General features: G+C 34.6%; 1 protein-coding gene across 4 annotated transcripts in view; it reads left to right on the top strand.

The window, feature by feature from the left end:
- The window catches only part of RICTOR (RPTOR independent companion of MTOR complex 2), a 193025-nt gene that overhangs the window by 84252 nt on the left and 81620 nt on the right, over positions 1 to 27153 (top strand). For all 4 annotated transcript variants that reach the window (XM_077117032.1, XM_077117030.1, XM_077117031.1 and 1 more), the window contains exons 6-8: positions 2832 to 2895; positions 15989 to 16115; positions 19000 to 19169. In XM_077117032.1, coding sequence (XP_076973147.1) covers positions 2832 to 2895; positions 15989 to 16115; positions 19000 to 19169 — 361 coding nt within the window. The remainder of the gene's footprint in view (positions 1 to 2831; positions 2896 to 15988; positions 16116 to 18999; positions 19170 to 27153) is intronic.

Raw genomic sequence — 27153 nt, 5'->3', positions numbered from 1 at the left:
TAATCCTTGGACTTCAATGTGGTTAGTTTCTACTCTTCTGATTTTTTCTAATTCTCTACTATTTCTATTGTCATTTTCTTTTCTTTATATTGGCCACTGTTTTAGTCAGCATTCTCTAGAGAAATATAACCAACAGGAGATATCTGTAATTATGAGATTTATAAAGGTGTCTCACATAACTGTGGGAATGCTAGAATCCAAAATCTGTAGGACAGGCTGTGAAGCTGGCAACTCTGTTGAAAGGTCTTGATAAACTCCACAGGAGAGGCTCACTGGCTGAAGAAGCAGTGAAAATTCTGTCTCCTTCCTTAAAAGTCTTCAACTGATTAGATAAAAACCCAGCTGATTAGATTACCACAGTATGGAGGCGCAGCGTTAGTTAATTATAGATGCAGTCAGTTACAGCTGTAATCAGCTGACTGTTGATTTAATAAGCCAGCTTTTCGGTTCATCCAACAGCCATGAAATATCCTTGTAATAATGATCAGACTAGTCTTTGCCTGACCAGACAACGGGGCATCATCACCTGGCCAAGTTGACACCAGAATGTAACCAATACAGTCACCTACTCTTTATTTATTGTTTTTTTAAACCATGCCTCATACAATCAGGCCAGTTGTGAACATTGTATGTTCAAAATTGTTGAAACTCTGGATCATGCTATTTTTCTCTTAAGAGAGAAGTTTTATTCTGGAGTGTTGACTTTTCACACCGATTCTGTTTAAGTTTGATTTTAGTATTGCCTTTGCTCTTAGGAAGTGGTTTATTAGAGAGCTCAAGTGAAAGTGGAGGTTTTTAGCAGAACTTTGTCACCTTGGCCAGCCATGAGCCCTAGCCTGTTTCTTAGAGTATTCCATACCTTAGAATATTCTCTGCTCTGCTCCTTAACTTCTCAATAGCAGCTTTCTCCTTGGGTTTTTGGAGTCTAACCCTGCTTTTGTATAACATAGAATTTTTTTTCTCATTCAACTTCAAATTTTATTTTCATTACGTTGGATTTGGTGAAGGAAAGGAATCCTGGATGAATTTATGGATCTGTGATATACTGTTAATCTCTCAAACAGAATTGGGATACAGGTTCAAGTTGACATTAAGACCAGGATTTGTATCAGAGTCAGAGGAGTCCACTACTACTGCTGGGCGTTGTTATCTTTCAGGAGAATGGCAGGATATAGGAGTGCAGGGGACCACTGAAGGCTGGGGGGTCCAGGGCACCCAATCTGGTAACTGAGAGTTCTCCATATAGATCACATGTGGGGAGGTCCACATCAGCTCTTCAAGAAGCATGAGAATGATGCAGGCTTGGAGCTGCAACTCGGGAGGTGGAAAGTTGGCCATTTCTGCATGGGGACTACCTGAGGAGACTCTGTCCTCCCAGCTATAGTCCATTATTCTTTGTAGGACTTCTCCATAAGGAACAAGGCAAGGGTTTGGTTCTTGACTTCTGGTTGGTCTCCTGTATAGTTCAATATAAATATGTTAAACTCATCAACATGTGGAGACATTGTCACCAGCTGTTTTTTATACCCTTCTCCCTGAGCCCCTGGGATATTGATTTTGACAGCATGTGATTTTTTTCCCCTCTGTTTGGGATACATCGCATGTCCAAGGAATTCCCATTCCTGAATAAAACTCCTGATTTCCTCATCACTCACTTCAAGGAGAATTTAGCTGGCTTGAGGGCTTTTCTAGTTCCTGAGTGTCTTCCTCCTTCACTTCCTGGGGGTTATCCTTGAGTTTTCTCTGGAGACTCTTTTCTCTGCAGCCATAGGGCCTAATTCAGGGTGGGCAGAGCTGGCACTTATTCCCATGCTATGGGAATTCAGGTAAGATTGGAGGCCCCAAGTGTGGAATTAGTTTCTCTTCCCTCTGCTGTGTGGAATCCCTACAACGTAGAATTTTGGAAATAAACTTGAGAGAAAATTGCATGCAGTTTTTTTGTTCATTCCTTTGTTTTTTCTTTTTTTGGTATTTTGCCCTTTAAGTCTTAGCTACTTTGGTCACCTTCAGCCTCTCTTTCCAGTCCATTTGGACTAATGCTTTCTGTTAGGACCCTGTTTCCCTGATGCTAGGAGTTGGCAAATTTGCCCAAGAAAAGAGCCTGGGTTCTTGTGTTTTTCTTTTCAGGGATTGTTCTCCACTGTCCCTTTAACATTTTGAATGGCAGACTTTCTGAATATAAAGTATTAATTTAGAATTGCAAACTGCCTAAACATAAATACAAATGAATTATGGTACTATATAGACCAGAGACTTTAGAAATTGAAAAATTTAGTAAGTTTTATGAAGAAATATCAGTTAAGTGATATATTTGACCAATTTTTAGAGTGAATTCAGATTTCAAATTCTATTTAGGTAAAGTAGAATTATTGTTGGAGAATGCACAAACTTTTAGCTTTGCTGAAATATATATATAATTTAGGCACTAGTTATAACTACAGTTATACTAAGCATAGGCTTGAAATATTTTTCCTTCACACTTTTTATAAAATGACTGTGACTTTTATCAGACAAGTATATATTTTTTTCCAATAGACTGATATTTTATTCTATGAGTATGGTTTCTTTCTATATAGATAGAAGTAATCCTGTAAATTATTTTTGATATTGTTCTTTCCTGCAGTTAAAAATTTTTTTTTTATGACAAGCATTTACCACTAGAGGATAGATAAGTTAACTAAATATTTGCTGGTACTGAAAAAGCATATGTACTATAATTTTAGAATACCATATTGATACCATGAACATAGGTCTAATATTGTGAAACTGCTATCCAAAAAAGTTGTTTAATAGGATTTTTATCAATAATTAATATTTTGTGTCTTCTTTAGGTGTATTGACATACAGCAGAGCAATGAAGTAGAGAGGACACAAGCACTTCGATTAGTCAGAAAGGTATGTTATAAATCTGAGTAAAAGGCAAATTTACAGGTTTTGTAAAAGATTTTTCATTTTTATATTATAGATTATTTTGTGAAATATTAATATTAGAATTTCAAAGACTAAATTCATATTAAACATTTTTATTTTACTAAAGTTACAAATAAGTTAAATAGCTCTTTTAAACTTTAAGATAAACATAAGTTTTTTGTATAATTATTCTGTGATTGGATATAACTAGGACAATATTTCTTGTAAAATATTCAATGTAAAGAATAATTCTTCCTGCAGTAGACATGTAAATGTAATTATTCCTTTGAAAAGTTATTTGAGAAGGAAGATTATTCTTCCCTATCCTAATTTTTCTCTTAATTGTATGTGTGGAATTCATACTGTTTAAATGGATATCACAAATAGTTACAAGCTGACTCTTTCGAAGTTAAATTTGGGGATAGTTCATGTCAGTAGCAATAAACAACCAGGCCTTTGTATAGCATATAAAGTCACAGTCTATGTTAGGCAAGAGAGGGTGTGGAGGATAATATATAATGGTTCTCCTGAGAGACTCTTAATGTTTTGTAATTCCTTACTGGCAGAGTAATAAAGTGAACTGAGAATATACTTGCTTGGGCTATAACCTGAATGAACACAAATATTATGTTTCATCCTAAATATTCATATAAGTCTTGCAGTCTACGTTTTGAAGTAAAAATATCTAAAATTTTTTAACAGTTAAAAATTTTAGCTCTTCTTCTTTCCCACCTTTGAATTCAGCATGCTCCAGAATGATGAACTGTTGAGTTCGTATTTAAACCAGGCTCCTTCTTTGTCCTTTTACCTCCAGTTGTCTAGGATATGCTTAATAATAGTACCCACAGGTAGGCATAGTAATGAAGAAGGAGAAGAATGAGTTACATCTTAAAAGAAGTTTACAATTCTAGCAAGAGTGATATTGGAGATAGATTAGAAAACTTTTGTTATAAATAAACTGTTTTATTGGGACCATCACTTTGACTTATCAAATATAAATTTAAAAATTAGGATTGTGGTTTTTGCTTATTTATGTAATAACTTCCTGCTACCCTGAGAATTTCAGATAAGAAAACAAAATTTGTTTCTTAAGAACCTTGAATAGGATTTCCGGAAAGGTGGTATAGCATAAGTTCACTCTTGCTCCATGAAACAAGTTAGGAGACGGGGAAAAAATGACCAGGACTCAGGGTTTGAGTAAACAAACAGATTCTTTAGGCAGTTTGGTGGAGGAAAGGTATGGGGAGATCGGGATGGGGAGAGCAGAGTGGGTTGGGTAACAGAGACCCCCATTGGAGTGGGCTATGGCACTTGGGGAGGTGGGATTGGAGGGAACTGGGCATCTCCACTCCAGCCTGCCAGCTGCTGCCTAGGGAGAACTCCCTGTGTGGGCCATAATGCAGGGAGCCTGGAGATGGACCCAGTCGCCTACCGTGGGGGGCAGGCCTGGGGGCGGGACTAGTGAACACCCAGCCAGATGCTGAAAATAGCCAGCCTGCAGGCACGGTATCTAGCAGATCCACCAGTGCTGCAGGTGAGCTGATCTCCTGGGTGCTGGTTGACTACCCAGTCCCGCTGACAAAGAAATCTAGCTACCCTGGGCTGGGAGCAGTACCCTTGCTGAGCATGCCATCTTTGAGCCTCTGTGACCAGGGTGGGCGAAGCTGGGGGAGGAGGAGCCTCAGGCTTGCCACCTGTTGGCGAGAAGGGGTAAGTGCAGGCTACTATAGTTGAGGAGGGAGCTGAGGCAAGAGGAGCCTCGAGTTCGCCACCTGATAGGGAAAAGTGGTAAGTGCAGGCATGCTAACTCCTTATCTACCTAGGCTTTGTTTTCTGTTTTTCATTTTTTTCTTAATATTTGTTTTTTTTCTTTAATCCATTTTTAAAATTAAATTCTTTTTACACATTTTTATTAGTAGTTATAATAGTTTTTTCCATTATTTTTAATTTTTAATAAATGTTTTATATCCCTAGTGATTATTTTCTATTTCTTATTTCACATATTTTTATTATTCTATTTCATTTATTTATTTTTTTTCTCTCTTAAATTTTCCCTCCCTTTAGTGGACACCAGTATAACTTCACTCCCAAATATCTTGGGGTATCTCCTTTTGATTCTGGGGTCTGCAACTGTTGAGGTGTGTTTGTTGTTGTTGTTCTTGTTTTTGTGTTTAGTTTTTATTATATTCTTATTTTTATTATTATCGTGTTTTTTTTTTTTTTTTTTTGCCTTGTACATGGGCTGGGAGTTCAGCCTGGGTCATCTAGATGGTGGGCAGTCCTTCTGCCGCTGAAGTACACCTGTTTTCCAGCCTAGCTTCTAAAACACCCTCAAGATCAATTGTATCCCCTTTGTGAAATCTGGAACTTAATTTGGCAGAGAATAACCAATAAACCAAGTGCAAAAGGAAACCCTCAGCAAAAACCAAGTTAATACAAAACTTTAGAAGAGTGAAGGAAAGCAACTTGCAAAATAACCATATCAAGATAATCAAATGCCCTGAACTGAACAGAAAATCACAAAGCATGTAAGGATCTAAGCAGAAATGGCCTGGCCAAATGAACAAATCAAAATTCCTGAGGGGACACAGAATAAGTACTCAAGGATATAAATAAAGGATATTTGGTAGACATTAGAAGAGTATAAAGAAGAATTCAGAAGGTTAAATAGAAAAATGGCAGATCTCACAGAAATGAAAGATAAAGTAGACTAAGTTAGAAATATGCTAGTGACACACAGTAGCAGATTGGAAGAAGCAGGAAGAAGAATAAGTGAATTAGAAGATAGAACATTTGAACTAGAGAGCAGAAGAGAACAAATGGCAAGAAAGATGGAAAAAGTGCAACTGGCTTTTAGGGAAATGATGGACAGCAAGAGGCACACAAATGTAAGAATCATTGTTGTCCTAGAAGAGAAAAGTGTTGGGAAGGTTAGTTGAGGATATAATTGGGGAAACCCAATATAAGAAGACATAAATATGCAAATCAGAGAGGCCCAACAAACTTCAAATGGAATGAATCTGAACAGGCCTACACCAGGACACATACTAATCAAACTGTTAGGTGTTGAAGAGAAACAGAAAGTCCTGAAAGCAGCATGAGAAAAGCAATCTACTACATGTAAGGGAAAGCACATAAGACTGACTTTGGACTACTCAACAGGCACCATGGAAGCAAGAAAGAAGTTGTATGATATATTTAAGTTCCTGAATAAGAAGGACTTTCAGCTAAGAATTCTTTATCCAGCCAAGTTATACTTTAAAATTGAGAGAGATATTAAAATCTTCAAAGACAAAAAAGATTGAGAGAACTAGTCATTAAGAGACCTGTCCTGCAAGAAATACTACAGAGAGTCCTGTCAGCTGAAAAAAAGAAAAGAAAAGAAAGAGATGTCTGGAGGAGAGTACAGAATTGAAGAATATGAGTAGCAGTAATTTAAGGGAAAAAAGAGAAAGGAGGAAAATAATACATCAATCTGACAAATAAAAACTAAAACAAGATGGTAGAGTCAAGAACTGCTTTTACAGTAATTACTTTGACATTAGTGGACTAAAGTCCTGAATTAAAAGATACAGAGTATCAGAATGAACTAAAAAACATAATCTTTCTATATGCTGTTCACAAGAGACGCATCTTAGACTCAAGGACACAGATTGAAAGTGAAATGATAGAAAAAAGATCTTTTATGCAAGCTGTAACCAAAAGAAAGCAGGAGTTGCTATTTTAATATCAGACAAAATAGAATTTAAATGTAAAGATGTCATAAGATACAAAGAAGGACACTACATATTAATAAAAGGAACAATTCACCAAGAAGAAACAACAATCATAAATGTGGATGCTTCTTTCAGGGAGCTCTGAAGTACCTAAGACGCATATTTGTAAAAACTGAAGGGAGCTACAAACATATCAACAGTAATAGTGGGAGATTTCAATATACCACTCTCCACTATAGATAGAACAACCAGATAGATCAACAAGGAAATAGATAATCTAAACATTGGGTTAAATTAATTTGATTTAATAGACATATATAGATCATAACACCCCAAAAACCAGGTTATACATTCTTCTCTATTCACATGGAACTTGCTCCAAGATATTTAGATCACATGGTGGGACACAAACTGAATCTTTATAAATATAAAAAGATTGAAATTGTCCAAAGCACTTTCTGTGATCACGGTGAATAAAGTTGAAAGTTAATAATCACCAAAGAACCAGAGCTTTCACAAGTATATGGAGATTAAACAACACAATCTTAAATAGCCAGTAGGTCAAGGAGGAAATTGCTAGAGAAATTAGTAAATATCTGGAGACAAATGATAATGAGAATACAACATATCAAAACTTAAGTGATTAGGGTGCAAGAATAGTTCAGTGGTAGAATTCTTGCCTGCCATGCAAGAGACCTGGGTTTGATTCCTGGTCCATGTACTTCCTAAAAAACAAGCAAGCAAAAAACAAGCAAAAATTCAAAAATAGTTTTGCAACAGCAGGATACTCACATGGAGAAATAATGAAATGTGACCCCATCATACAGCATACAAAAAAAAAAAATGATATGGCAAAGGCAGCTAAAAGGGAAGTTTATTGTCCTAAATGGCTACATTAAAAAACACAAATGAACAAAACTTGAGGATTTAACTGCTTATCTTTATAATTTAGGGAAAGAAAAGCAAACTAACCCGAAAGCAAATGAAAGAAGAGAAATATAAAGCTTAAAGCAGAAATAAACAAACTGAAGAACAGTAAAACAATAGAAAGAATCAGCAAAACTAAAAGTTGGTTCTTTGAGAAAATCAATGAAATGGATGGACCCCTAGCTAGACTAATGAAGAAAAAAAGAGAGAGAATACAAATAAAATAAAAAATGAGAGGGATCTTGTTACCACAGATCATGAAGAAATGAAAAAAAATCATAACATTTCATATTATGAACAACTATATGTCAACAAACTAGACATCTTAGATGAAATGGACAAATTCCTCGAAGCACACGAATTACCAGATTGACTTGAGAAGAAATAGAAGAGTTCAATAAACCAATTACAAATAAGGATATTCAAATCAGTCATTAAAGTCTTCCCAAAACGAAAAACCCAGGACCAGACATCTTCACAGGAGTATTTTATCAAACATTTCAAAAAGAGCTAATGCCAATCCTCTACAAACTCTTCAAGAATTTGAGGAAAAAGGTATGCTACCTAACTCATTTTATGAAGCTCACATCACTCTAATAGAAAAAATGGATAAAGATGATATAAGAAAAGAAAACTAGAGACCAATCTCCCTGATGAGCATAGATGTGCTGAAATTCTTAACAAAATACTAGCAAATCAAATCATTTAAAGAATTATACAGTATGAAAAAGTAGGATTCATACATGGAATGCAAGGGTGGTTCAACATAAGAAAATCAGTGAACATAATACAGGACATTAACAAATTGAAAGGGAAAAATCACATGATCATATCAGTTGATGCCAAAAAAGCTTTTGAAAAATCCAGTATCCTTTCCTGATAAAAACACTTCAAATGTAAGGAATCAAAGGGAACTCAATATCATAAAGGACATATATGAAAAACCCATAGCCAACATCATACTTAATGGTGAGAAATAGCATTCCTCTTAAAATTGGGAACGAGACAAGGATGCCCATTGTCACCACTATTTTCCACATTGTATTAGGAGTCCTAGCTGGAGCGATTAGACAGGAGAAAGAAATAAAAGGCATCCAGATAAGAAAGGAAGAAGTAAAATTTTCATTGTTTGTAGATGTTGTTATCCTATACTTAGAAAACCCTGAGATAAATAATAGATGGGACAAAGGGTAAAATAAATTGGAAATATGGAAACACTAGTGGTCAATGAGAGGGAAGAGTGAGAGGAAAGGTATGTATCATGGTCAGGTTCATGTGTCAACTTGGCCAAGTGGTGGTACCTGTTTCTGTGGTTGGGCAAGTGCTGGCTTGTCTGTTGCAATGAGGACATTTCATAGAATTAAATCATGATCATGTCAGCTTCATCCACAGCTGATTCCACTTATAATCAGCCAAGGGGAGTGTCTTCTGCCATGAGTGATGCTTAATCTAATCACTGGAAGCCTTTTAAGGAAGATTCAGAAGAGACAAGCTGTCTTCCTGCTTCGGCCTGTGAGCCTCTCCTGTGGAGTTTGTCCACACCCTCCATCAGAATTGTCAGCTTCACAACCTGCCCTTCAGATTTTGGACTCAGCATTCCCATGGTTACATAAGACAGTTTTATAAATTTTATATTTGTGAGTGTTCCCTGTTGATTCTGTTTCTCTAGAGAACCCTAACTAATACAGTATGTATGAGTTTTTTCTTTTTTCTTATCATTTCTTTTACTGGAGTGATACAAATGTTCAAAGGGTGAATGATCATGGTGCTGAATATACAACTTTGTGATGATATTGTGAGCCATTGATTGTATAGTATGTATAGAAGAGTATTTTATGTCAAGAATATGCGTTTATATGTTAGGTTTTTACATTAAAATTATTTTTTAAAGAAAAGTTAAAAAAAAAAAAGAAACCCCTGAGAAATCTATAGCAAAGCTACTTGAGCTAATAAACAAATTCAGCAAAGTTGCAGGATACAAATTAATGCTCAAAAATCAGTAATGTTTTCTATACACAAGCAGTAACCTATCTGAGGTGACAACTAAGGAAATTCATTCAAAATAGCAACCAGAAGAATCAGGTATCTAGGAATAATCCTAATCAGGGATGTCAAGGACTTATACACAGAAAATTATGAAAAAAAATTGCTAAAAGAAATAATAAATGACCTAAATAAATAGAAAGACATTCCATGCTTATGGAAGGTTGAATATCAAGGTGTCAGTTCTGCCCGAACTGATCTATAGAGTCAATGTAATACCAGTCAAAATCCAAACAACCTACTTTGAAGTCATATTTATATGGAAGGGAAAGAGACCCCAAATAGCCTAAGATAACCTAAGAAAAAGGAGCGAAGTTGAAGGATTTAACAGTTGCTATAAAGCCATAGTGGTCAAAATAGCATGGTCCTGGAACAATACTAGAAGGAGTAACCAATGGGATAGAATTGAGAGTGCAGATTGACCACCAAAGTTAGGGACATTTCATCTTTGATAAGGCCCCCAAATCCACTGAACTGGCCCAGAGTTATCTTTTCAATAAATGGGCATGGGAGAACTGGATTTCAATTGCCAAAAGAATGAAAGAGGACCCCTACCATATACCCTATACAAAAATTAATTCAAAATGGATTAAAGGCCTAAATGTAAGAGCCAGTACCTTAAAACTAGGAGAAAATGCAAGGAAACATCTTTAAGATCTAGTAATAGGAGATAGCTTCTTAAATCTTATACCTAAAGCACAAGCTGCTAAAGAAAAAAATAGACAAATGGGAACTCCTTAATTAAGATCAAGAGCTTCTTTACCTCAAAGGACTTTGTTAAAATGGTGAAGAGGCAGCCAACTCGATGGGAGAAAATATTTGGAAAACACGTATTGGATCAAGGCTTTATATCGTATACAGCTCAACAACAAAGAAAGAAATGACCCATCTATAGATGGGCAGAGGCTATGAATAGGCACTTTTCTGAAGAACAAATACAGATGGTTAAAAAGAACAGGAATAGCTGCTCGTCTTCATTGGCTACAAGGCTATGCAAATTAAGATGACAATGAGTTATCTCCTTACTCCTATAAGAATGGCAGTTATTAAATAAACAGAGAACTATAAATGTGGGAGAAGATGTAGAAAAATTGGAACACTTATTCACTGCTTTTGGGAATGTATAATGGTTTAGCTGCTGTGGAAGTTAGTTTGGTGATTCCTCAGAAAACTAAATATTGACTTGCCCCATTACCTGGAAATACCAATACTCAGTATTTACCTAGAAGAGCTGGAAGCTGTGGTGCAAACAGACATTTTCCCACTGCCATTCATAGTGGCACTATGCGCAGTTGCCAAGAGATGGAAACAATCCACGTGCCCATCAACAGACGAGTGGATAAACAAAATATGGTAAAACATATATATGATGGAATGTTATATAGCAGTTAGACAAAATGATGTTCTGAAACATATGACAATGTGGATGAACCTTGAGGACATAATGCTGAGTGAAATAAGTCAGACACAAAGAAAGAGATACTTTATGATTTCATTATTATGACTGGTAAAGCTTTTAGTGTTTTGATGAAGCTATGATGAAGAAATAGTAGCCCACTGCAAAGTCTGGGACCTGTTCTGTAGCTGTTTGCTTTTAATGCTATTGTTTTTTCTTTCTTTGCTTTGTATATATATACATATATATATATTTGTGTGTGTATATACATATATATGTTATATTTTACAACAAAAACAAAAAAATATAGGTGGCTATAGTAATATTAGATAAAATAATTCCTGAAATAAAAATTTTGAAGATATTTAGTAACATAGGTCACTACTATAGCAAAGTTGATATTTATAATAACTTTCTATTTGATATTTTGAGAATGAACACAGTTGTGATAGTTACTCGAATGGTACTTAAGATGTTTAATATTTAGAATCTAAGAAACTCTGATATCTGTATCTTTAGAGTTTTCCTTCCTTGCTAAATTTGAAATTGGTTTATAAACATATTGTATAAACAGACTTTACAATAATTATTTAGATATTTTATTTAAATAGGGGTCTGGATAAGCTAAGATATCGATTTTAGATGGTTAGGATTTTCATATGTAATTGTAATAACACTTGTATCTTATTTTCCTGATATCAGAAAATATTTATTAGTAATACAGGTCATTACTATAGCAGCATAGATGTTTGTAATAACTTTCCAGTTGATACTTTGAGACAGTTCATAGTTTTGACAGTTAACCAAATGATATTTGTTAGTGTTTAACATTTAGAATTTAAGAAACTGTGCTAACTGCATTTGTAGATTTTATTCCTTGCAGCCTTAATTTTAAATTGGTTTATGAAACTTACTGTGCAAAACACAGGTTTTACAATGATTATTTTGATACTTTATTTAATTATACCTATAGTTAAGCTAACTAAGATATCCATTTTTGGTGATTCTAAGTGTGTAGTTTGTTTTCTTAAATAAAAATATTTTACAAAAAGAAAGAACCTCAAATAACTTTTTGATTTCAGGACCCTTTTATATTGGTGAAAATTGAGTTCCCCAAAGAGCTTTTGTTTATTTGAGTTAGATCTGTCAATATTTATATTTGGAATAAAATGGGAAATTTTATAACTTTATTACTGTGTTAAACAGTAAACCCAGTACATGTAAACATAATATTTTTTTCCATATTTCATGCAAAAAGAAAACTACTGAGTAGAGTGGCATTGTTTTTTATTTTTGCAAGTCTCTTTAATGTTTATCTTGATAAAGGTCAGCTAGATTTTATATTTTCTTCTGCATACAATCTATTGTGATAGCACATATAATGAAGCCTCTTGAAAAATTTCAGAATAATCTTATGAGAGAATGAGAATTAAAAAGAAAATTAATGTCCTTGTTTCAGTTTACTTATTGGTAAAACAAATATCATGCATTGGGTTGACCTAAATGAGGGGAATTTATTGGCTCGTGGTTTCAAGGATAGGAGGAGTCCAAACTCAAGGCGTCTTTTAGGTGATGCTTTTTCCTAGAAGACTGGCCTTTGGAGCTGACAGCCACCACTGGTCCTTAGATTTTTGGTCAGGGCATCACACATGGCCTCTCCCTTCTCCTCTGGGTTCCATTGACTTCCAGCTTCTGGTTGCTCCCTCTGTGACCTTCCCCATAAGGCCTTCAGTAAAAGGATTAAGACCCATCCGGATTGAGCTGGGCCACACCTTAACTGAAATAATTTCATTGCAAGGTTCCCATCCATAGGAATGGACGAAGAATATGTTTTTCTGGGGAGCTTAGTTCCAAACTACCATACCTTGTGTTATTATAATAATAATTTTAATTTTGCAGAATCTCTGAAAATATCCCAAGGTCCTTATTTCCTGGACCATATTTTGAGAATTGTTGCCCTACAAATTGCTTTTAGAAGAAAGAACAACTCCAAGGGGATTAAAAAATTTTTTTCAGACTCTTTGGATTATTTAGTAAACACTCTTTTTAATTTTATAAAACATCTTATACAAGTTAAAATTTAATTTGTAAAATAGTCTAGTAAATTGAACAGAGCTTGAAAATAATTTAATAGCACTGTAATAAAAATTACTCTCTGTTATCTTCTGAAATGCAGAGTAATTTAAAGGAGCTGTCATTGAAATCCAAGTGGGAAAATTCTTTCTGATTTGTGATGTCATAGGTTCAATTTGTTTTGAATGGTGGTGCTGGATTCCTCCTTGATTTAGTTAAAAGAGAGTTAAAGGACAAGCACACTTGCTTTATGATCAGCGACCTCTGTTGGCCTGAGAAAGCATAATTTCATTAGTCCTTTTAGTAAACAAAGCACACATTTCTTTTTTCTTTTTTTCAGGAACATCAGGTCAACTGAAATAGTAGAGACTGTTTAATATTATAATTGCCAGGTCACTGTTTTTGTATGCATTCAGAAAGTTTTAAAATGTTTTATACAAGTATTATATTTTTAAAGAAACACAAAATCATTTGTTGCTTTAGGATGACTTGCTCTATGACTAATTTAAGGAATATTCATATCACTTTTCCTTCTTTTCCACCCATCAAATTCATTCAGATAGTATTTTCTTTTGTTTCTTTGTTTGCTGTGTTTGTCTAATTTACCACAACCCCCTTCAATCCAGGTAATTCTTCCTGGCTTTTTTCTTTCTGTAATGATTTTCCCACCAGTCAGCTGCTGCTACTCTTCTAAAGATAAATTTAGTCTAAAGATATATAAAATAAAGGTGTCATTCATTCTAAATTCTACTTACTGCCGCCTAATTTATTTAAGCCATCACTTTCTTCATATCATTTCTTTATTCATATAATAAAGGATAAATAATATCACAAAATTTCTGCAGTTAAAAGAGATTTGTTTGAAGAAATTGTTTGCCCTTGTTACATAGATATTGGCAAAGCCAGAGGTAGAAACTGGTTTTCCAGATTTCCAAACTTATGATGGCTCCATTGCCTAGCTTAGCATTCAGACCATTTTTGCTCCAAATAACTATTTCTGTCTGTCCTATCTTATGCCACCATATGTATACTACCCACTACCATAATCATTACTTCCTTCCAACTTTTAGTTTCATTTCTACCCCTTTCCAAATCTTGTAGACTCTGTCTCATCTTGTAAAGTCAGCTCAAATTTCAGATTCCCCTTGGAGAACTCAGTGCTTCTCTGATTCCTTTATCCCACAGATTTGTTACCTGTACATGGTCTTTGTTTTATCTCGTATCTTCTCTATCATGCCAAAAAGAGATGATTAAATTTTATTTTAATAGAGGCTACACTTTATGATTTTTCCCTTAATAAGTATTTCGTTGATTTATGAGAAAAGCATTCTCTGGTTTACACAGAATTTAAGAGTTTCTTTGCATAGATTTCCCTGGAAAATAAGTAAATTTTTTAATTAATACATGCTTATTAAACACTTAAGATTCATATAATAGGCTTTATGCTTGAAATTCTTAAAGTCATCTGATCCTATACATACTCATTTTACAAATGAGGAACTGAAGCATAGAGGTTATTGATTTGGCTAAAGTAGCATTGTTTATTAGTGGAAAATTTAGCCCTAAAAGCCAATTTGCTTGATTTCCTAGCCAGCTTTTTTTTGCATATATTATATACATTTTACTGTTTTTGGAATTTTTTATAAGTTTTGATAAGGAGCATAATAATACAGTAGCAGGTATTAAGGTGCACATTCATATAATAAATGGATAAAATTTTATTTTACCCAGGCGAGATCAGCTTCCTATCACCCCACCTCAACCCCCAGTTTTTGATTAATGAAAACATATTGATTTAGAAGCAGATGTGAAAGTTTTGTAACTTCCACTGGTTGTGTAACTATATTATACAATTTCTGTTGAGCTTTGTAGTAAGGGCTTAAACCACTTAAGTTGACATTAACTACAGTTATTCTAGTCAAAACAGACCTTTGCTTTGACCTGTAAGATTTAGCTGTCTTTCATTTAGTTATATACATCTTGTAATTTATTATAGTGCAATCCTTATTTTTCCAACAAGATAAATCCAGTGATATCTGGGCTGGGTCAGTTATTCCCAATATTTTTTTACCACTCAAACCAAAGAAAACATTTTCTTCTACTCCCATTTCAGGGACCTATTATTTTGAAATACTTAATCTACCAGATGGTCTTTATTTATTAGCTAATAATTTGCTTCCTTTTTTGTTTTCTTTGTATTTTCCAAGCTCAGCATGGATGCTATTTTCAATATTCAAAATATTAATGACAGACCTTTCATTTAATTTGGAATTCAGTCTGAGATTTATTACCAGATACATGCTGTAGTCATCGGGATTTTTGGAATATTGAAAATAGATTATGGATTATAAATTCCTTTGGGTATGGCAAGAATTGACTGGTGATGGGGGCAGTGCTAGAGATGTGGAGGTCAGTAGGAGTCTATTGCAGTTGTCAAAGTAGGAAAAAATGAGGACCCAAATCAATGAATTTGATGAGGGGTGAGGATAAAGATGTAAAGGAGGTAAATTGGGTAGGACTGGGTAATGACTGTATGTGGAAAAAGAATTGGGAATGTAGTAGTATGATAGTATGTTGACTGCTGGTTGCCACCACTGACTGCTTTGTGGATAGATTGAAAAGTTGTGTACGATATTGTTGCTGTTCTAAGGAGTTTAGAATGTCAGAAACATTGTCTTGCTGGTCAATTTATATTCTGGACTGTTAAAAAAATATAACACATGCTTCCGTAGTAATGATTGTTACCACTTGTTGCATCAATTCTTAGTTATATTAATCTTTTTAAATAACTATGAAAGCATTAGATTAAAATGGATCTTGAAATACTCTATGGTCTTAAATACCTACTTTTGAATGAAGTGTTATTAAAAATGTATTATGAAGTAACTAACTGCTTTTTTTTTTTTATTCCTTCCTGTTATAGATGATTACTGTGAATGCTTCCTTGTTTCCTAGTTCTGTGACTAATTCATTAATAGCGGTTGGAAATGATGGACTTCAAGAAAGAGATAGAATGGTTCGAGCATGCATTGCCATTATCTGTGAACTAGGTCAGAGTTTTTTCAATTCATAAAAATGTGCTATTTTGGAAAGAATATTTAACATTTCTTAATACCTTTAATACATGAATTTTTCAGTTATTGGACAAAGATATGAAAAAGTAGAGCATTCTAGATAGGGAAGTAGAATAGTGATTTGGTGTATAACAAATAATTTTAAAAGGACATTAAAATTCTATAAGATTTAAAAGTTTTACTCATTATGAACTTTGGTATACAAATTGACCAAATTCCAGTAATTAGATTAAAGCCTCTTAGGATCTGGATCTCAGAATTAATTAAAGATTCTACATCCTGGTATGGGTTAAAAACAAAAACAATCCACATTAAAAAATGAACTTTAAATGCAGAGGATTAAAGAGTTTAAGTGGGGCAAAAACTGGAGTAGAAAAATGGATGAATGGTTATCTGATCATTGCACGGAAAAGGAGTTTTGAATTATCAAAAGAAAGCACATAGTGATTTTAGCAGCTACTGATATTACTTCAAAGCCTCAAAATACAAACAGTGCCAGAACACACAAGAAAAAAATAAATGTAACAAACATAACATAACTTATATGCAAATAAATAGAAAAAAAAGTGATTCCCAAAGAAATGCGTGGCTAATGAACATATTAAAATGTACAAATTCACTTATAATCATATAAAAATAATTTTATATGACAAGAGAAGACTTTTTCTCCACCAAAAGTAGAAATGGTGTACATCACATTCTGTCTTGATATAATAAAAAGTAAATTAATAACAAATTTAAGAAAACAAAAGTAGAACCAAATTCTACCACTGAGGATGTAAATATACTATCTATAGTACCTGTTGATCTAGGGAGAAAGTCAGAAATGTAGTTAAGAAAATAGAGAAAATAATAAAAATTAACTACATGTCAATGTATGTTCTCTATATCTAGAATTAACTTGTCATCATAAAATGGGGATATATTTAAGCACAGAGTCATGAAAGTAACTGAATGAACCAGTCTAACTTGAGAAGTGGAAAAAAGAAGGGGGAAAAAAATCAAAAGTAAGCTGGAGGAAATCAATAATAAAATGAAGAATTATAATTAATTAGAGAGAAAGTAGATTATCAAATCTAAGCTATGTTGATTGGAAAAATAAAAACAATGAAATACATAAATGTGTGGAAAGCTAAAAGATCAGAAAAAGAAAAGATTAATGGAGAAATGAAGAGAATATATTAGGGCAGTTTTTTTTAATTGTAATTTTTTATATATATTCAAAAATCTCATTGAAATGAATGTTCTGTTTTGTTTTCAAGAAAAATTTTCATTTCTAGTGACTTAAAAAAGTAGAAAGTCTGATAGTTAAAAACCTCAGAAGTTATCAAAAAGATTGTTGAAATAGTTGCCTCTAAAATGACTCAACCAGGTAGTTTTGTCTTAAAATGAATCTTTTAAGAAACAGATAATTCTTATATGGTATAATCTGCTCCAGAGCATTAAAAAATGGAAACATACCAATTTCTTTATGAAACTAACATGTTATTTACATAGATTAAACACATGCAAAAAAAATTAAAAGTTACAAGACTATTGTCTTAATATTATAGACCATTTATTATTTCAGATCAACACTAAAACTTATTCTTTATTGTCAGAGCTTTACAAATACCACATCCTCTTGACTCTAAATCAGCATTGTTTTAGAACTTTTAGCCAGGTTGGTAAGTCAAAATAATGTATGAAGTTTACATACGTAATGGAGACAGTATTACTCTGCAGATAATGTATCTAGAATAATCTGAATCAATAATCAACTGTAAAACAGGACTTAGTAATTTCAATACAGTAGAAATATAAAAATAGATTTGATAGTTTATTTTGTATTTCTGCAATAGTCAGTAAATATAATGAAAAACATGATGCCTATTTCCAAAATTGAAAAAAACAAAGTTGTAGAATAAAAATAAAAATTAAGTATGTGTATGACGTGTGTGTGTGTTGGGAGAGTACTTTTGCTTTTGAACTTACCAAAATTGATCGTCAAAAAGGCAAAACTACTCTATGAAGATAGAAATCAAACTGTGATTGCCTGTGTGATGAAGTGGGGCTGAATAGAAAGTAGTGGGAGAGAATTTCTAGGATAATGAAAATCGAATACCTTAATTAGAGTGTTAGTTAAAAGATATAGACATTATTCAAAATTCACTGACGTGATGTAGATTTGTGCATTTTAATGTATGTAATTATTACCTCAGTTTAGAAAAAATAGAAGAAACCTAATTCTGAGTTGGAGACCCTGCTATTCACAAGACTTAAGTATTACAAAAAAGCAGTATGGGAATCGTGCTAGGATAATTGATTAACATTCAAAAAGAAAATTGGCTTCATCAACTTAAGCTACATTCGATTTCCTGACATTAAAAACTGAATGTAAATTGTGAACTCATTAAAAACACATGCATACATCACACACACAAAGAAAATATGTGGTCTTTTGGTATAAGAGTTTTGAACTTAAAGTTATCATTAAACTTATGTGTGTGTGTATGTGTATCAAAAAGAAATGAAACACCATTTTCAACAAAATTTAAAGGCAGACTACTAATAAAAGACTTGAGACAGATAAAGGACTATTATCCCCACTGTAGAAGAAACTCCCAGCAACCAATAGGAAAAGAAACACCATTTCAGTAAAATATGGACAAAGTATATGAAAAGACAGAGACATAATTAGATTTTGGCAAGTGTAGTCAGTTGTTAGATATATTTTATCCACATGCTCTTTTAAATGTTGGTGACTTAAAAGTTTATCAAGTCAGAAAGAAAAACTTTAAAACTTAAAATGCAGATTTCTGATGACATTTTATTAATTCCTCCCAATATAATATCTAAAAGTTTTTATCTTTTATTTTAGCACTTCAGAATCCAGAGGTTGTGGCCCTTCGAGGTGGACTAAATACTATTTTGAAAAATGTTATTGATTGTCAATTAAGTCGAATAAATGAGGCACTCATTACTACAATTTTGCACCTCCTTAATCATCCAAAGACCCGACAGTATGTACGAGCTGATGTAGAATTAGAGGTAAGAACTTTTATATTATTTTCTAATTTTAAAATATGACTTTAAACATAGTCTTACTTTGAAATTTCAAAATTAATAAATACAGCACTGTTTAATTTTTAAACCTAAATTAAGTGAGACTCATTTATTCCTAAGGATATTATATAGTTCCCTCAGTTTGAACTAAATTGAAAAAATTGGTTTCAAGCATATATCATTAGTGGTATATAAAGTGAAGGTTATTTTTGTATCGTCTGTGAGAAGTTTGCTAACAAATTAGAGTACAAGTAAGGTTACAATAATACATTTACCTGTTTAAGACCATTTTGTTTGTTTGTTTGTTTGTTTTACGTGGGCAGGCACCAGGAATTGAACTCGGGTCTCCGGCATGGCAGGTGAGAACTCTGCCTGCTGAGCCACCGTGGCCTGCCCAAGACCATTTTTTTTTAACCACTTTAGTGAATTAGTTTTGTGTGGATAGTTCCTTACTAATTCTGCACTATTCATTAAATCAGGCTAAAATTCTCAATATGGAGTAAGTGCTTTGTTAACTAATTACCATATACATTTGAAGTCAAACACATCTTTCTTTTAAAATATTCTACAATTTAAATGTTTCAGTAGTTCAGACAGCATTTTTTGCAGTTAGTATAAAATAATAGGCCATTGTGTACTCTTCCTTATAAGAAATTATGTAGTAGAGGTTGGAACAGAGCTAGTTATTATACTATATTCTCATAGCTTATTTGTATGAAGGTACTATTTGTTTTTCATTGAAAAGATCTTTCATGATAAACAAGGATTTGTTTGTATTTAGAAATGAAATTATTGTTTCCTAATTTGTCTTTTTAAATCATTTTGTTAAATGTGTTTAAATGTGATAGTTTTGGTTTCACTAGGGTTATTAGAAACATTTGAGATTATAAAATGGAAATTAGTCTAAATCATTAATTAACAGAATTGGGTACATTATTCTCCTTAATAAGTGATTTCAAGTACATGATTCCTAGATGCCCTCTGGGAATAAATGCATTTTTGATATTTTACAGTGTGTTTAGCTTTTATCTCTTTTTCTCATGTAGAAAAATCTTTAACTTTAAAATTGGAGAGGTGATTATAAAAACAAAGGTAATATATAAAAGCTTTCTATACAGTTACATGGCAGATTAGCAAAGCCTTTATATAAATATGGTAGACTCTTAAGTACATTTATATCTTTAAGTATGGCTTATTCCTTAACACCACAAATATTGGCTCTTTTTTCCCTTTAACAAGATCTACAGAATAACAAGTGATTGAGAGCATAGATTTTGGGATATGCAGGTGTGGTTTTGGTTATTCTATAACTAGAATAAGTTTATGATATTGGGAAAGTTACTTGGCTTCTCTTGGACCCATTTTCTCCGTGGGTAAAATGAAGATCATTGTTCTTACCTTAAAGCATTGTACAGATTAAATACAATCATCATCATCATCATTGTAGTAGTAGTAGTTAGTATTATTGGCTAGCACGTCTATAAAGCTTATAGTGAAGGAGGCAATATTGCAGGTGCTTTTATATATATTCTTTCTATTCTACAAAAAATATTTTATTCTATACCTCGTATATAATACATATTCAACAAATGCCAGATGTCTTATTGTTACATCATCATCTTCTTCTACTTCATCATGGTCTGTTGTTAAGAAAATATTTTCCTAATATTTATATATCATCCAAATTAATTTTATTTTCATTCTAAATTATGGTTTGATTTTCTCTTCTATATACAAAGAAACTGCTTTTAGGCCCAAATGTTTTTGTTTACCCAGGCTTCTGTTTCTACCAAATTTGATAGGTTTTGACTTTAAAAGAACAAAATGTGAATGTAATAAAATAATACCATTAGGATAGACAGTGTGTAGGTGTTGTAAGTTAATTGTTAATAAAACCTGGTCTTTGATTTTCTACTCCTGAGTAAGGTGGAGTACTTCATAGCATGTGCTTTGTAAAATCACAAAAGCTAAATAACTATGAGAATCATTTATTAAAGGATTATAGAGATGTGAAAGCAATAAGGGCCATAGGGAGTGAAATTCTAAGTAGGAAGACTCTTTTGAGCTGACTATCTACAGCTCTCCTTGGGGGAAAGTTGCAGATTCTGGGCACAGGCTAGAGACTGAGAAGATGGCCTGTGCCCAGGTAGAATGCTGGAGCATTTGACAGTCAATCACAAATGGAATGAGAAACTTAGTGTTTTCGTTTGCTAGCTTCTGGAATGCAATATACCAGAAACAGAATGGCTTTTAAAAAGGAGAATTTAATAAATTGTGAGTTTACAGTTTTAAGGCTGAGAAAATGTCCCAATTAAAACGAGTCTCTAGACTTCCGGAGAAGATGGCGGCTTAGTAAGACGTGCGGGTCTTAGTTCCTCCTCCAGAACAGCTACTAGGGGAGTAGGAATGATACAAAACAGCTCCCGGAGCCACGACAGAGATCAAGAAGACAGCGTACCCCATCCTGGAACAGCTGACTGGCTGGGAGAACCCGCTCCGGTGAGATCGCCGAGGGGCGCTGGCTTCCCCGGGCCGGGGCGCCGGCAGCCAGAGTCCCTCCCTCCCTCCTTCCCGGGCCGGCTGGGAGAATTGGACAGGCGGTCCCCTCAAGCCGCAGTGGCTGGCGACCCCCCACGCACGGCGCCTCGGACCAGCTGAGAGAATTGGATCTGAGATCCCCAGGCCGCGGAGAACGGTGACCGGGGTCTTCCAAACATGTGGCTTCCTGGTCCGGCTGGGAACGATGCACTTCCCCGGGACGCGGCGGCTGGTGCCCTCCCGCCACGCTAGGCGCCCCGGGCCAGCAGGAGATTCGGACGGGCGCTCTCCCGGGCTGTGGCGGCCGGCGACCTTCCCCGCGTTCGGATCCCCGGGCTGGCTGGGAGATTCGGATTGGCACTCTTCCAAGCCGCTTCGGCTGGCGAACCTCCCCCACGGTGAGAGTTTTCCAAAGTTAAAGGACCCACAGCACCTTTTACTGGTGGGCGCACAGACAAACGAGTGCCACGAGCACCACCTACTGGGCAGGATAAGAAAAACAGAACCCAGAGATTTCACAGAAAAATCTTTCCATCTACTGGGTCCAACACCCAGGGAAATCTGACTAAATGCCCAGACGCCAGCAGAAGATAACGATCATGCTCAGAAAATTGAAAATATGGCCCAGTCAAAGGAACAAACCAATAGTTCAAATGAGATACAGGAGCTGAGACAACTAATGCTGAATATACGAACAGAAATGGAAAACCTCTTCAAAAATGAAATCGATAAATTGAGGGAGGACATGAAGAAGACATGGGCTGATCAAAAAGAAGAAATAGAAAACCTGAAAAAACAAGTCACAGAACTTATGGAAGTGAAGGATAAAATAGAAAAGATGGAAAAAACAATGGATACCTACAATGATAGATTTAAAGAGACAGAAGATAGAATTAGTGATTTGGAGGATGGAGCATCTGAATTCCAAAAAGAAACAGAAACTATAGGGAAAAGAATGGAAAAATTTGAAGAGGGGATCATGGAACTGAAGGACAATATGAAGCACACAAATATACGTGTTGTGGGTGTCCCAGAAGGAGAAGAGAAGGGAAGAGGAGGAGAAAAACTAATGGAAGAAATTATCACTGAAAATTTCCCAACTCTTATGAAAGACCTAAAATTACAGATCCAAGAAGTGCAGCGCACCCCAAAGAGATTAGACCCAAATAGGCGTTCTCCAAGACACTAGTTAGAATGTCAGAGGTCAAAGAGAAAGAGAGGATCTTGAAAGCAGCAAGAGAAAAACAATCCATCACATACAAGGGAAACCCAATAAGACTATGTGTAGATTTCTCAGCAGAAACCATGGAAGCTAGAAGACAGTGGGATGATATATTTAAATTACTAAAAGAGAAAAACTGCCAACCAAGACTCCTATATCCAGCAAAATTGTCCTTCAAAAATGAAGGAGAAATTAAAACATTTATAGACAAAAAGTCACTGAGAGAATTTGTGACCAAGAGACCAGCTCTGCAAGAAATACTAAAGGGAGCACTAGAGTCAGATACGAAAAGACAGAAGAGAGAGGTATGGAGAAGAGTGTAGAAAGAAGGAAAATCAGATATGATGTACATAATACAAAAGGCAAAATGTTAGAGGAAAATATCATCCAAACAGTAATAACACTAAATGTTAATGGACTGAATTCCCCAATCAGAAGACATAGACTGGCAGAATGGATTAAAAAACAGGATCCTTCTATATGCTGTCTACAGGAAACACATCTTAGACCCAAAGATAAACGTAGGTTGAAAGTGAAAGGTTGGGAAAAGATATTTCATGCAAATAACAACCAGAAAAGAGCAGGAGTAGCTATACTAATATTCAACAAATTAGACTTCAAATGTAAAACAGTTATTTGAGACAAAGAAGGACACTATCTACTAATAAAAGGAACAATTAAACAAGAAGACATAACAATCATAAATATTTATGCACCGAACCGGAATGCCCCTAAATACGTGAGGAATTCACTGCAAACACTGAAAAGGGAAATAGACACATATACCATAATAGTTGGAGACTTCAATTCACCACTCTCATCAATGGACAGAACATCTAGACAGAGGATCAATAAAGAAATAGAGAATCTGAATATTATATAAATGAGCTAGACTTAACAGACATTTATAGGACATTACATCCCACAATGACAGGATACACCTTTTTCTCAAGTGCTCATGGATCATTCTCAAAGATAGACCATATGCTAGGTCACAAAGCAAGTCTTAACAAATTTAAAAAGATTGAAATCATACACAACACTTTCTCGGATCAAAAAGGAATGAAGTTGGAAATTAATAGGCGGAGTGCAAGAAAATTCACAAATATGTGGAGGCTCAACAACACACTCTTAAATGAGTGGGTCAAAGAAGAAATTTCAAGAGAAATTAGTAAATACCTCGAGGTGAATGAAAATGAAAACACAACATATCAAAACTTATGGGACGCAGCAAAGGCAGTGCTAAGAGGGAAATTTATTGCCCTAAATGCCTATATCAGAAAAGAAGAAAAGGCAAAAATGCAGGAATTAACTGTCCACTCGGAAGAACTGGAGAAAGAACAGCAAACTAATCCCAAAGCAAGCAAAAGGAAAAAAATAACAAAGATTAGAGCAGAAATAAATGAAATTGAAAACATGAAAACAATAGAGAAAATCAATAAGACCAGAAGTTGGTTCTATGAGAAAATCAATAAGATTGATGGGCCCTTATCAAGATTGACAAAAAGAAGAAGAGAGAGGATGCAAATAAATAAGATCAGAAATGGAAGAGGAGACATGACTACTGACCTCACAGAAATAAAGGAGGTAATAACAGGATACTATGAACAACTTTACAGTAATAAATACAACAATTTAGATGAAATGGACGGGCTCCTGGAAAGACATGAACAACCAACTTTGACTCTAGAAGAAATAGATGACCTCAACAAACCAATCACAAGTAAAGAAATTGAATTAGTCATTCAAAATCTTCCTAAAAAGAAAAGTCCGGGACCAGATGGCTTCACATGTGAATTCTACCAAACGTTCCAGAAAGAATCTGTAGCATTTCTATACATGAGCAATGAACAAGCTGAGGGGGAAATCAAGAAATGAATTCCATTTACAATTGCAACTAAAAGAATAAAATACCTAGGAATAAATTTAACTAAAGAGACAAAAAACCTATACAAAGAAAACTATAAAAAACTGTTAAAAGAAATCACAGAAGACCTAAATAGATGGAAGGGCATACTGTGTTCATAGATTGGAAGACTAAATATAGTTAAGATGTCAATTCTACCTAAATTGATTTACAGATTCAATGCAATACCAATCAAAATCCCAACAACTTATTTTTCAGAAACAGAAAAACCAATAAGCAAATTTATCTGGAAGGGCAGGGTGCCCCGAATTGCTAAAAGTATCTTGAGGAAAAAAAACGAAGCTGGAGGTCTCGCGCTGCCTGACTTTAAGGCATATTATGAAGCCACAGTGGTCAAAACAGCATGGTATTGGCATAAAGATAGATATATCGACCAATGGAATTGAATAGAGTGCTCAGATATAGACCCTCTCATCTATGGACATTTGATCTTTGATAAGGCAGTCAAGCCAACTCACCTGGGACAGAACAGTCTCTTCAATAAATGGTGCCTAGAGAACTGGATATCCATATGCAAAAGAATGAAAGAAGACCCGTATCTCACACCTTATACAAAAGTTAACTCAAAATGGATCAAAGATCTAAACATTAGGTCTAAGACCATAAAACAGTTAGAGAAAAATGTAGGGAGATATCTTATGAAACTTACAATTGGAGGCGGTTTTATGGACCTTAAACCTAAAGCAAGAGCACTGAAGAAGGAAATAAATAAACGGGAGCTCCTCAAAATTAAACACTTTTGTGCATCAAAGAACTTCATCAAGAAAGTAGAAAGACAGCCTACACAATGGGAGGCAATATTTGGAAATGACATAGCAGATAAAGGTCTAGTATCCAGAATTTATAAAGAGATTGTTCAACTCAACAACAAAAAGACAGCCAACCCAATTACAAAATGGGAAAAAGACTTGAACAGACACCTTTCAGAAGAGGAAATACAAATGGCCAAAATGCAAATGAAGAGATGCTCTATGTCCCTGGCCATTAGAGAAATACAAATCAAAACCACAATGAGATATCATCTCACACCCACCAGAATGGCCATTATCAACAAAACAGAAAATCACAAGTGCTGGAGAGGATGCGGAGAAAGAGGCACACTTATCCACTGTTGGTGGGTATGTCAAATGGTGCAACCACTGTGGAAGGCAGTTCGGCGGTTCCTCAAAAAGCTGAACATAGAATTGCCATACGACCCAGCTATACCATTGCTAGGTATCTACTCAAAGGACTTAAGGGCAAAGACACAAACAGACATTTGCACACCAATGTTTATAGCAGCGTTATTTACAATTGCAAAGAGATGGAAAGAGCCAAAATGTCCATAAACAGACGAGTGGCTAAACAAACTGTGGTATATACATACGATGGAATATTATGCAGTTTTAAGACAGAATAAACTTATGAAGCATGTAATAACATGGATGGACCTAGAGAACATTATGCTGTATGAGTCTAGCCAAAAACTAAAGGACAGATACTGTATGGTCCCACTGATGTGAACCGACATTCGAGAATAAACTTGGAATATGTCATTGGTAACAGAGTCCAGCAGGAGTTAGAAACAGAGTAAGATAATGGGTAATTGGAGCTGAAGGGATACAGACTGTGCAACAGGACTATATACAAAAACTCAAAAATGGACAGCTCAATAATACCTAATTGTAAAGTAATCATGTTAAAACACTGAATGAAGGTGCATCTGAGCTATAGTGTTTTTTTTTCTTTTTTTTTACTAGTTTATTATTTTTATTTTTTCTCTATATTAACATTCTATATCTTTTTCTGTTGTTTTGCCAGTTCTTTTCCTAAATCGATGCAAATGTACTAAGAAATGATGATCATGCATCTATGTGATGATTTTAAGAATTACTGATTGCATATGTAGAATGCAATGATTTCTAAATGTTGTGTTAATTTCTTTTTTTCTTTAATTAATAAAAAAATAAGTTATAGGATCTAATAAATTCCTTTAAGATTCTTCTTCTGAAAAAAAAAGGAGTCTCTCTCTCTCAGCTGCAAGAGCACATGGCAAACATGGTGACATTTACTCGCTTTCTTGTGGCTCTACCAAAGGGACTTTCTCCAAAATGTTTCCTCTTTTAAAGGATTAATGGTGGAGTCGCAAATCCATGGAAGCTATCTGATCAAAAATTACCTCCCACAACTGGGTGTGTCACATATCCATGGGAACAATCAAAATGTTCCCAGCCCCAATATTGAATGAGGATTAAAGGACATGGCTTTTCTGGGGTCCACCACAGATTCAAACTAGCACATTC

This window comes from Tamandua tetradactyla, chromosome 9 (assembly GCF_023851605.1).
Source record: "Tamandua tetradactyla isolate mTamTet1 chromosome 9, mTamTet1.pri, whole genome shotgun sequence".
In the NCBI taxonomy this organism is placed as follows: Eukaryota; Metazoa; Chordata; class Mammalia; order Pilosa; family Myrmecophagidae; genus Tamandua; species Tamandua tetradactyla.
The sequence above is the reverse complement of the archived record's forward strand: the minus strand, read 5'-3'. Positions and strand labels throughout refer to the sequence as shown.